The 12,970-nt window shown below is 45.3% G+C and overlaps 1 protein-coding gene across 1 annotated transcript in view; it reads left to right on the top strand.

The window, feature by feature from the left end:
• The window catches only part of Znf366 (zinc finger protein 366), a 57,354-nt gene extending 44,613 nt beyond the window's left edge, over window positions 1–12,741 (top strand). Inside the window, exons 4-5 of the mRNA XM_090331809.1 lie at window positions 6,685–6,859; window positions 9,685–12,741. Coding sequence (XP_090187935.1) covers window positions 6,685–6,859; window positions 9,685–10,214 — 705 coding nt within the window. The 3' untranslated portion in view covers window positions 10,215–12,741. The remainder of the gene's footprint in view (window positions 1–6,684; window positions 6,860–9,684) is intronic.
• Window positions 12,742–12,970: the final 229 nt, after the last annotated feature.

Here is a 12,970-nt window from a genome sequence, read left to right as displayed (position 1 = left end):
CCCAAATGCAAAGTACAAATGCAAAGCCCCTTGTTCAAACATTATTAAGAATTGTAGCCCAGCTCTCATAGCTCAAGCCTATAATCCTTGCTACTTAAGAGATAAAAGTCTCATTGACTTCCCTGCCCAGCTTTGGATTCTAGCCTTTTATTAACCACCAAGAAAAAGAAAAAGAAGTAGCACTGTGGCTCAAGTGGTAGAGTCTAAGCCTCAAATGAAAAAGCTAAGGGACATGCTCAGGCCCTAAGTGCAAACCCTAGTACCAGCAGTCATAGTAGTAGTGGTAGTAATAGTAGTAAATAATTCCAGATGGTAACCAGGGCATTGACTTAAATTCAAGACTGGTCTGAGGCATTGCACAGGTGATGCTGTAGGACTCCACAGAGAGGCCCTTACTTGATTTCCTTCCCACTCCATTGAGCCCAGGAATGCATCACGTGTATCAGCTGCCCCCCCCACCCTGCAGAGCACTACTGTCTGCTACAGTGGAGGTACAAATAGGGTCTCTGTGCTAGTCTTCATTTCCTGTGTTGCATTTATTCTCAGACTTCAAGCATATACTATATTTTTCTAAAAATGTTCTCAACTATTAGGGGATTAAAGTTGGAAAACATGAAAGGGTTCATTAATCTAGGTTTTCTCCTAAAATTAAGAACTCCCTCCCATCCTTCTAATCCAGCTGCCCCCCATTTGTGCTTCAGCCCTTCTGGTCCAGCAGTAGTGATATAACCAGGCAGAAAATGCTTCTGAAATGGAGATATATGGAGGGCAGAGCCTATATAATTGTGTGGGATTTGAGAGCACTGGGACATTTCTACTTCTCTGTTCTCGAGGATCTGGATAGTTTCTTGGGCCTGGTAGAACCTGACGATCTAGAAAGGACTCCTTAGCAGTGGTGTATAAAAACTGCACTGAATGAGACATCCTGAGCACAATGATGCTGTGAGCCCACTAGCTGGATGCCTCATGCCCCCGCCTCATGCCCCCTTTACAGACAAGCCCCCCTCCACCCAATGACAGGACACCATGCATGGCCCAAGCACAACTTTATGGCTCAGAAAGGTGATTTTCTTCTTCTCTGAGAGCTGAGTAGGCTCTGGCTATGTGGTCCATATAACCAGGTCTTATAAAGACTATGTATGAAGTGGAATGTCATCTTTGACTGATGCACAATTTATGCTTCATAATGATAGAATATGCTTCATAATGGGCCTGGCATTAGACTAGTCACCTGCAAGAGTCCTTTCTTCTGGGGACTATTCTCTCAGGAGGCCACATTATAGGGGAAGAGACTGCCTGGAGGATGTCCTCTAACGTCCAGTTCTTTTGGTTTAATAAAGGGAATTTTGTCAGACTTAGGTGTCCTTGCTCCATTTATAGATATCTCTGAAATAGCAGGTCACCTCGATGAAGAACTTTCTGGAAAGAACAAAAGTGTCACCACTTTTACCATCAGATCTTCCCTCTCCTCCCTCTCCTAATCTCTATGCAGAATGTCATTTTACTTGGTGTCCTTTATGTACCATCATCTTTTGTTCATTTCAGAAGACTTTCAGAGTATGCTTGAGTTTAGAGTTGATACAGCAAGTTCTTTGTTTATTAAGCTAGACCTTTGAAGATGGTGTTCAGTGAACTTTGTTCCCGTCCATGTTGTGATGGATGCTTAGAAATCTGGCCCTGGGTGGAGTTTGTAGGGGATAGGGAGTAGGAATTGGGAAAGAGGGAGGCCTTTTGCTCATTGCTAGGCAATCCAAAGCCAACTGAGACAAACGGCTGGCTGGACACAATGTTGATGTTGGAGAACAGGTCCAGACAACTAATCCCAAGTTTGATCATGGTAACTGGGAAATTATTCTCTTCCCATAATTGACTTGGGTGGGAAAGAAAAGCAGGTGGTGCTATAGCCCACTGCAGTAGTTAATTCTATTCCACCCAACAACTAGCAAAAAAAAAATTCTTTAGCAACAGACTCTAGTTTCTTGGGATACTCACCATTAAAATTTCTTTCTGACATTAATCCTTCCTTCTCTTGAAGCATAAATTGTTTCTGGCTCTGCTCAGTGGACACAGCTGTCTTCAGAGAGCAGAATGTTTGTGAACTGCATGATTAGACATTTATAATAGGGTGGAAAATTAAGAGGAAAGGAAAAGTTTCCATCATCTCTCCCCCCACACACACACCTCTCTCATATAGGTATATATGGTACTGCTTTTCTGGACTCTTTTGCTATTAACTCGACTTCTGGACTCCTTGCTCGGAGCCAGCTGGAGCTAATCCAGAGACCTGCACTCATACACTTAAGCCGTGTTTCAGAAATATGCTTCCCAGATTCTGCGTAAGCACGCAGCGGTTGATTTGGATACTGTCCTTATAGTGGCTGCACTCCATAATAGCAAAGAACCAGCTGCCGCCTTTGGAAAACCTGTCCAGGAAAAGCAGCCATCCAGAATTTCCGGGACAAATTCTCTTTGGAGATGGGTGAAACCGGGAGCTGCCTAAGTTATGAATCACCGGGTCATCAGCCGCCCAGGGCAGAAAGCTAAAGGCAGAGGAGGGGTGAGGTCTCCCTGAAAAGGGTTTTCACTTCCACTGCTCAGCTGGCTCTGTTTCCCTGTTGAGTTTTTTGATGCTCTCCGCCCCTCAACTACAAAAAGAGACATTACCTGGTCACTTTGGGAGCCCAGTTCTTGGGGCCAGTGCTTTCAGGCTGGCATGGAGAGGGTTAAAGCAGTGACCAGATAGGAGCCTTTTGGCAGCAAAGTGTCCCTAGCAGAAGGAAGGATATAGCTGCATGAACTGCCTGCTTAACAATGCCTCACATGTCCCCAGGGGCCCTCCTGCAAATAGATTTCATCTTGCTTTCTCTTGTACTTTTCAAAGCTTCCTGTTTTCTCACGGTCCTTTTGGACAGTTTACAGTCTCTCTTTCCCTCCCTCCCTCCCTCCCTGTCCCTTTGAGGAAAGGAACACCCATCTTTCTAAAGAAGAGTGGGGAGCAGAGAGAAGAATGGAAGGGAAGGGCAGTTCAGCGGAGGCCATTCTCCTGGACTGCAAGTTGAAGCTCTTTGACCTTTTCTCTCCAAATAGGAAGGCAGGGTTTTCCTGGGGCATCTCAGCTCTGAAGCTCACCTCAGGCGACTGCAGAGAGGTTGTGATGCCTCATGGCCCTTTGGGCCTCTACCTCCAGCCAAAGTGCTGTTGCCATCATCCTGTCTTTGTCCACCTTTCTGTGGCAGCTGCTGGCTGTCAGCCTTGTCCCAAGGACTTGTGGGAAATGATTGCCAGAGGTGCCCCTAAGCCTGGTATTCTGGGAGAAAAAGAGCACCAAGAGACTAGAACAGGAGGCCTGGAGCAAGCAGAGCATCCGCCAGCTGTGTCAAGGGCAGGCCGAGGACTATGGAGCCAGATGGTGGGCTTTCACAAAGCCTGCGGTCTAGGATGAATCTAAATCTGCTTCCCATCTACCTAGTGAGCTGGGTGTGCAGAACTGCTCGTGTTCCCATTAGGCCCTTTCACTGCTTACCTGGCAGGTGTTCACACGGAGGATTCCATCCTTCCATCCTTCCTATATTTCCTTCAAATAACTAGCTTTAACAGCCAAGACAGAAAGATCTTTGAAGATGAGAGTGCTATTCTGAAATGTTAAGAAGAGTGTACTATATCATAATAGGAATAAGAGCTAATAGTTATCAAAGTTATGTCACTGGATCCTTCAACATCTTTATAAGAAACTCTAGTTATTATTGACATGTTGCAGAAGAGAGAATGAAGCAAGTTTTCTCTCTGACTCACTGTTACCTCTCTGCTCTGACTTCTCAATCTGGTGGCCCATGCAAATCATTCTAGAAGGACTGTTAAAAGTACCTGTCGCAAAATTTCTGTTGTTATTGTTCATTTGTGCCAGGGCTGGAGCTTGAACAAGAACCTGGGTGCTATCCTCGAGCTTTCTCACTCAAAGTTGATATTCTACCACTTGAGCCACAACCTCACTTTCAACATTTTTTGCTAGTTAACTGGAGATAAGAGTCTCAGACTTTTCTGCCCAGACTGGTTTTGAACCTCTATCCTTAGAACTCAGCATCCTGAGTCACTATAATTACAGATGTGAGCCTCTGGTGCTCAGCCTAAGCTGAGTTCACTGTCAGAGGTTCGGTGTTGCTCAGTCAAACTCAAGCAGAAGGAACCTGGCTGAAGTGACCTTCTCAAGATGAAAGAGAGTCCCCCATCATAGGCTATCAGCTTTTTGCATAACACCTACCTTAGATAAACTTCATAGACCTTGACAGGAAAGAATTCAGCCAATTCTTGTCTTAATTATGCAAGATCTTAGCGTTACATCTCATGACTAAAGGAGGTTTAAACTTAAATGTTTTTCCCGAGAAGAAACTATAAGATTGATGCTCCCTCTCAGCTTTTCTTCTTCCTTCCGTTCTGCCTTCCCCTCCCCCCCACCTTCCTCCTCCACTCTCATTTTCTTTAAAGCTTGGACTTTGCCCCAGGATGCAATCATTTGCTGGCCCCAGCTTTTCCCTCTCTAGCTCCTCTTTGCTAATAATGTAAAAAAGCTTCTCTTTGGATTTCAGAGATGTAGAAAAAAAAATCTCTAAAAGGCCCTAAGACTCTTATCTCCAATTAAACCACCAGAAAACTGAAAGTGGCACTGTGGCTCAAAGTGATGGAGCCTAGCCTTGAGCTCAAACCCTCAGGACAGTGCCCACACCTGAGATCATGGCCCATAACTGACTAACAAATTAGTGAAAAACCTTTAGACAATCATGCGCCAGTGGCTGACACTTGTAAACCTAGCTACTCAGGAAGCTGAGATCTGAGGACTGCTCTTTGAAGCCAACTTTGGCACATAAATTGGAGAGACTTTTAGCTCTAATTAACCAGCAAAAAGCTGGAAGTGAGATGTGGCTCCAGTGGCAGAGTGCAAACTTTTAGCCAAAAAGCCAAGCAAGTTTGAGGCTGGGAAGAAGAAGCCTGTCTTTGAGGTGTGGGTAGAGCCTTTCCTCTGTCATGAAAGATCTTAGTTTGTACACTAATTTGTACGTTTAGTGGGTACAGGAAGAGAACTGGCAATGGCTGCTTTTTTAAATGAATTTTATGAATCAGAAAACAGGGTATTTTCCTGACTTATTTATTTATTCCAACCAAATGCTTAGATGCTCCTGTGTACCACGTGTACACCCTGTGTTTGATACTGAGGTTGGTTACTGAGGTTGCTTTAGAGACTGGGGTTCCAGTGATGTCCCAAGCAAACACCTTTCAAACTTGACAATGCTCCACTTTGGCCTGGCAGTGATGCTCTCATAAATCATGCAAGATAACTCTAATATCCAAGTACTTTTTATAATGACCAGCAGCATGGCACTCTAGGATCCTTCATCGGTCACACAGAAGATAGTTGACTATCATGTCCCACAGTGGGCAGTGCCCACATGTACCACTAACACATCCTATGATGTTCAGTACTGAGTGGACTGATCTAGGAAGTCACTAGAAAACTGGGCTGTGAGAAAGGAAGGTGAAAGGTAGCTTAGCTGAGGCTGAGGAAGACCCAAGATGACCTCCAGAAGTAGCCACTGGGATAAGCACACCTCCCTGTGAGGAGTTGGGAAATTAAAATGATTAAATGAATACAACATGTTTACTTTGAAATAACATTCTCACCCCTTCCATTCTCTAGCCAGAGAAAAGACGTATTTCTTTCTTAGCCATCTCTTTGTTTCTGGAACTTTGAAATCCATCCCAACAATTAGCAGTGTGAAAATTAGAAACAGAGCTGTATGCAGTATAGCAGAGAGCAAGACTGAGAGAACTCAGTATGGATGGTGGTTGGCCCTGTGGTCTCGGGCATCCACTGGTCTGAATATCTTATCCCAACTGCAGTTCCTAATAACTTGGGGCCTGAGCCAAGTGAGTAAAGCCTGAAGTTTGCCCATGTATAAAATTAGATGACAGACCATCTAATAGAATTGATGTATGAATTAAGCAAAATACTCCTTGGCTGACTTAGAACCAATACTTTCTTTACTGCTTTCATTTTTGGCAGTACTGGGGTTTAAGTATACAGCCTCTACCACTTGAGCCTTATCCTGTGGGGAAACTGAGGCACTGAGGTTTCTAATGTTTCTGAACAGAAAAGGGACAGAGTCAGGATTTGAACCCAGACTTTCCTACTAGATTTTTTAACATTGCTAATAAAGGGTGTGCGATTTTTCTTTCCAATGAATGAATGATAAATAACTTAATTTGAGGTAGGGTCTTGATAGCCCAAGCACTCTACCACTTGAGCTATCCCCTGGCCCAGCATCTTTCAGATTAAGAGCATCGTAGCTATTAAGCATGCCATCGTATTCTTATTAAAGAGATACACTTTGGCAGTCACTTTTTTGGACCAGCTCGGTCATGGAGCTTTCAAAGCCTTACTATTTTTGTTTTGAGTTTAAAGATCCCTGGACACAAGCATCTCATGAATTCTTCCCTCCCTGCTCACCTCTGAGTCTGGGAGAAACCAGCCCCTCCCTGACTTCCAGGGCAGATTTTCTTTGGAAGCAGTTTAAAGAGCCAAGATCCAAGCAGCGTAGAATCAGATGTGGCCCCATGTCCATCCCCGCTGAGGGCCCGGATATGGCTTCTCCCTGGCAGGATCACTGAGTTCTCCTCCCTCATCCCCAACAGCTATGTGGGAAGGAGTTCAACCGGATGCACAACCTGATGGGCCACATGCACCTACACTCAGACAGCAAACCCTTCAAGTGCCTCTACTGCCCAAGCAAGTTCACCCTGAAGGGAAACCTGACTCGCCACATGAAGGTCAAACACGGAGTGATGGAGCGGGGCCTCCACTCTCAAGGTAGGACTCTGCTGTGATGCCCCACTGCTGTGCCCAGTGGGTATGCATCTGGAAATTCACTTTTCAGAGCACTACTTGGGAGTATTCATGTTAAAAAAGAAGGGGTGGCTAGGCCCCATACCTACAATATTAACTCCTCAGGAGGCTAAGGAGTTGGTATTCTGTTAACCAACAACAAAAGGTCAGAACTGGAGGTGTGGCTCAAGTGGTAGAGAACCAAGCCTTAAGCAAAAAGGCTAAGTAAAAGAGTATGAGGCCCTTAGTGCAAGCCTTAGTACTGACACACAAAAGCAGAATGGAGATGTTAAAAATTATATCACAGGAAAGCAAAAATAGACACAGAAGATTACTTGGAAGAATGTAGTGCCAAGGTGGTAAGGATTTAGTAAAGGAAAACATTCGATAGCACAGTTGGACACTGTCATGATGCCAGCACCATTACTGCTTCCTTCTGTCAGTGCCTTACCTTCTTACATCTCACCGCCACTCTGGACTGGAGGAACCTCTAGCTAATTAACAGATGGGGAAACTGAGGCACCAAGGCTTCTTATGTTTCTTAACAGAAAATGGCCAAAGTCAGGATTTGAACCCAGACTTTCCTACTCAAATCTTTTATATGCCTGTTGCTGATAAAGGGCATTTTGCTGATTAATTTTGTTTGTGTGGGCGGGGTCATGGGGCTTGAACTCAGCCTGGGCACTGTCCCTGAGCTCTTCAGCTCAAGGCTACTGCCCTACCCTTGAGCCAAGCCCCACTTCCCGTTTACTAGAGGTAATTGGAGATGAGTCTCAGGTCCTTTTATGCCCGGGCTGGCTTTGAACTTGATCCTCAGATCTCAGCCTCTGAGCAGCTAGGGTTACATGCGTGAGCCACTGTGCCTGGCTTTGCCGATTCATTCTGAGATGGAGTCTCACAAACTTTTCTGCACAGGCTGGCTTCAAACCACAGTCCTCCATATCTGGGGTTTTCAAGTAGCCAGGATTACTGATTGGTACCTAATTACAGCTCTCCCGCTTTTTTCTTCTTCCTTTTTTTTTTTTTGGTGCCAATTCTACAGCTTGAACTCAGAGCTTGAGGGCTGCCCCTGAGCTTTTATTTGCTCAAGGCTAGTGCTCTACCACTTGAGCTAGAGTTCCATTTCTGACATTTAGGAGAATAGAGTTAGTTTATTTTAAGAGATACAAGTCTCACAGACTTCCTTGCCGGGGCTGTCTTCGAACCATGATGCTTAGATCTCAACCTCCTAAGTGAGTGAGTAGCTTGTATGAGCCATCAGGCCCAGCTCTGCAGCTGTGCAGCCCTGCTTTTTAACCTGCAGAAAGAAGTATGTTTCTAGCAGGCTAGGTCTCCCCTCCTGTTTACTCAAGGACAGCTTTCCTCTCAATTGCCCCCTACACAGCAGAGGTTTATGTCTCCCCCACTGAGTCTTAACTAATGAAAAGCTGTGGTCTCCTTTCTTCACAGCCCCCAGGCCCTTGTCAGTTTGTGTTCCAAACTCACTAGAGGCAGCAGGCTTGCTCCTTAGACACCTAATCAACCCCTGCTGTAATAAACCAGCAATAAATGCCTCCCTCTCCAATACAGTGAGCTAAACCCAGTGGCTGAGCCTGGGGACTGAGGCCTATCCTTGCCCTCTAGGTCCCTGCAAGAGTGAGGCTGGTCACACATGTGATTTACAAAGTAATGTGAACTACTTTTAGACCCCGAGTATAATCTAAGGCAGGGCAAAAGGTTAGAGGCATTATGGCTCACCTCTCCAGATCCACCAGAGACACTTAGGGTTGTCTTATATAAGAGACCAACCAAGGCCTAGATGTGTTATATAAACTACCTGAAGTCAGATAGCAAGTCTGAAGGCAGAATTCAATTTTTTTTTTCTTTCTTCTGATCCTGGGGCTTAAACTCAGGGCCTAGGCGCTGTCCCTGAGCCTCTTTGTTCTCAGGTCTAATGCTCTACCACTTGAGTCACAGTGCTGCTTCCAGATTTTTCTGTGTAGATTACTGGCAGTAAGAGTCTCACGGACTTTCTGCCCAGGCTGGCTTTGAACTGTAATCCTTAGATCTCAGCCTCCTAAGTAGCTAGGATTATAGGCATGAGCCATTGGCACCCAGCCAAATTCAAGAATTTCTGAATAGCACCCCCCACCCCCTGCTCATCACCACAGGCAAAAGTATCAGGCCATTGGTTTGTGGTTGCTGCTTACAAAGTAAGTCTCTGTCCCCTACCACATAGGTCATTATGTCTATTGACCATTATGTGTTGAACCACAACTTAAATGCCAGAATTCTCTTCCCATTTTTGCTGTAATCAAACCATAAGGAGCACAGCCTCCCATTCTGTGCTCCTGCCTCCTGATGCTTTTCAACTTTGAGAGTCTCAGCAATGCCATCTCTAAGGCCAACATTTGTGAAAGTGGCCAAGCTCACCTTGAGGGATTATACAAATTGAGACCTTTCCTGTAGTAACCCTGCCCTGGATGTCTATACTGGCAGTCACACATTTTAAAATACGCAATGCGATCTGAGCACTGGTGGTTCATGCACACTGTAATCCTGAATGCACAGTTCAAAGTCAGCCCCAGGCAGGAAAGTCCATGAGACTTTCATCTTCAGTTAACCAGCAAAGTGCCAAAGTAGAAATGTTCCAAACTCCCTGGAAACAGTAAGCCTCAAACCTGATTTCAAGCTCCAATACTGGTGCCCATGTGCCAATATTGCATATGTACTTGCACACACAACAGTGAACAACTATACTGTCCACTGACTGGTCCCCAGCCCTCTGGACTGCTGCTTTCTCTGGCACTAAATTCTGTCTGCTCTCACAGGTTTGGGAAGGGGGAGACTCTCCCTGGCACACACCGCGGGTGTCCTGAGGAATCTGGAGCAGGAGGAACCTTTTGACTTGTCCCAGAAGCGTGGGGTGAAGAGGCCCTTGTTCAATTCAGATGAAGAGAGTGCTCAGGGCAGCCCCTTTCACGAGGAAGAAGATGATGATGGTGACAACTGCTATGAGGTGGAACCTGTCAGCCCTGGTGTGCACCCAGAGAGGCAGCAGCCCTGTGCACCCAAGGATCTGTCCTCCAAGCCTGAGCAGGGCCTCCAGGGGGTAGGGGAAACCTGCAAGGAAGAGGAGGGCGGGCCCAGAGAGCAGGAGGAGAGGAACAAGGACCCAGAGGGCACCGCGGGCAGCCAAGAGAGGGACTGTGCCCACAGGGAGGAGCGCATTGGGTTTTTCCAGAGCACCCGGCGGGGCCCCTCTTTTTCTGATTACTTATACTTCAAGCACAGAGATGAGAGTTTTAAAGAATTACTGGAGAGAAAAATGGAAAAACAAGCAGTGCTTTTGGGTATCTGAAATGGAGAATTTTCAAATTACCTTTGGAAAATGAGAACTAGGTCATTCAAATACAGCTTTCTGCATGAACAGTCATTTGCTGGGGATTGGAGAGTGATGTCAGTCTTTGCAAATGGCTCAGACTAAATGAGCAGGTAATGTAAATGCATCTTGGGGCCCACTACAGACCTACATACTTGTAACACGTGCAGGTTCTTCAAGGGTATTTTATGCAGCAGCCATGTAATAAACTTTGCATATTCTTCCTGTGATCTAGTTAATTGTAATTTGATTCTGAGGTGCTGTTAGAAGTTATTTTCCTTTAACTAATACTCAACACACAGTAAATTTCCTTTTAGCCACAAAAGCTGTGGTGTTTGACATGTGACCTTATATAATAAATGTTTAGTTGAATTTGTGGAAATTACACTATTTTTGTCCAGATAGAAGAAAATATTAGTAATTGTATATATAAAAATAGCCTTCAGTAAATAGCAAAATACCAGTAATACTGCAGGATGATGAGTTATGTGAAAGGATACTCTTTTTTGTGGGTGCAAGTCCTGGGGCTTGAACTCAGGGCCTGGATGCTATCTCTGATTATTTTTTTGCTCAAGTGTTTTTGACAATGCTTTACATTTGAGCCACACCTGCACTTCCACCTCTCTGAGACTAGTTATTTGGAGATAAGAGTCTCATGGACTTGACTTCCTGGGCTGACTTTGAACTTCATCCCTCAATTTCAGCCTCCTGAATAGCTAGGATTAGAGACATGAACCACCAACACCGGGCTCAGACTGTATTCTTAATGCTGACTACACCTGAGACTTCCATAAAGGAGCTTTCTGAAAAAAACACCAAATTCAGAAGGTGGAGATTTATGTCTGTAATCCTCATTGCTAAGGAAGCTGAGATCTAGAGGAGCTAGGTTCAAGGCCAGCTTGGATGGAAAAGCAAAAAGACTCCATTATTAAAAAACACCTAGCAAAATCAAGACAGAAGATATGGCTCACGTAGTACAGCACCAGTTAACAAGCCCAATATTCTCAGTTTAAAACCCTAGTGCTATCCAAAAAAAAAGGAAAAGAAAAACAAGTACCCAAGGCCTCAGCCTTGATATTCTGCTGTAATTGATCAGAGTGGAGCCTCCAGCATTGAGAGTAGTTTCAAAATTTCCCAGGAACCTTTTGTGTAGACACAATTGAGAAACATTCAGTGACATCTGGCTACCAGTAGCCCTCACCCATTTCTGGATCTCCCAGAACCCCCTCCACCACCGCCCGTTTCCGTTTCAGCTTTAGACTTCATACTCCCCAGGCCTTCCCCAAGTTCTGTAGGAGCCTAAGGAGGGCAGAGCTGGGCGTTGCTGCTTACTTTGCATTCTCTCTTTGCAGACTTCCCAGGGCAAATGCTGAGATGCTGGCTTATCCAGTCACCTCAGGTACTTCCCCTGGAGGCCTGTCTTACACATTCAGCTGTGGGCTGTGTTTTCCTGCTCTTTCTATAATTTCTTCTTTGAGCATCACTACCACTGTGATGCACTGAAACTGCTTGGGTTTCCTACTGCCCCACATATCCGGAGGTCAGAGCAGCTGGAGGGAATCCTGTGAGTTTCTATGGTGACAAGCACAGCCCCAGCTGAGAATCCTTTGAGGTCCTCAGATGAACAAGTTCCTGAAACACACTGTGAATATACAGCACATTAGTGCCTTTGATGAAATGGCCCAGGAAGCTGGCCAAGGGCTCGGTGACACTCATCTAAGCTCTTGTTCCATGTCTGCATCCATTCAGCAGCCACACATTGAGGATCTTCTATGTGCAGGGCCTAACGACATGTGCTTCCTACTTCCAATTCCTTGTGGCTATGTCCAGCTGGAAGAGAAGCCAGGACAATCTAGAGTAATAAACTCTAGTCCTTTCCAAGCAAAATAACCCTGTGGGAATGCTTCAAGGATCAGTTTACGTAGAGAAGGAGTGTGATGTAAAACAGTGCCTTGCAAGTTGTATGTGGACTTTCCCAGAGGAGCAGAGGTCTGTGGTGGACCCCTACAGAGCCACTGGGAGAAGAAAAGGCCCACGTTCACATCACTCAGAGCAGATGGGCTTGCTGTGGATTGCAGGACCGTGTTCTGTGTACAACTTCATCTGGAGGGAGAAAGAAGTTTAGGAAAAGTAACAAAATTCCCTAATGGGATGTGTTCCAAGGCCTGCTCATAATTTTTGACATTGAGTATGAGAGACTTCACGAGCTCTAGCCTGCTGGATGACTGATACCTTGCTTCTCTCTAATAACTCTGGTTTTCCTAGGATGACTTTTCCTAGGATGTCTGTGGCCCCAGGCTCATTACAAATAATGTTTCCTTAATTTTAGGTTGGGTAATAGATTATAATGCCCCGCCCTATGTGAGAGTACAGAGCTGAGGGAAGGACTTGCCAGGTTCTGGGCTGAACTAGTGGACCAGAATGCAAATCTGTAGATGGGCTGGTAGGGCCATCCTCAGAGGACAAAGGAACAAAGTCACCTAAGATTATCAGCAGTCCAAGGTCATGACCTGAAAGTGGATCACCATCAAATGCTTTCTGGGCTTTTGACCTCTTCATTTTGAACCAACCAGTGAATAACAAGGGGCATATTTTTATTTTATCCTTTGTATTGAGGGCCTACAATTACCCCTCTTGCTGCCTTTCCATTCCTCTGTAGTTTTCTTTTTAAAATCTTGGCTCTGTCTCAGCCATGAGGCTGAAAACTAACCTTCTTACAAGCCGATAAAAGTAGC

The sequence above is a fragment of the Megascapheus bottae genome, chromosome 4 (genome assembly GCF_031878675.1).
Source record: "Megascapheus bottae isolate mThoBot1 chromosome 4, mThoBot2.hap1, whole genome shotgun sequence".
NCBI classification, from domain to species: domain Eukaryota; kingdom Metazoa; phylum Chordata; class Mammalia; order Rodentia; family Geomyidae; genus Megascapheus; species Megascapheus bottae.
This window is presented reverse-complemented; position numbering and strand designations above follow the sequence as displayed.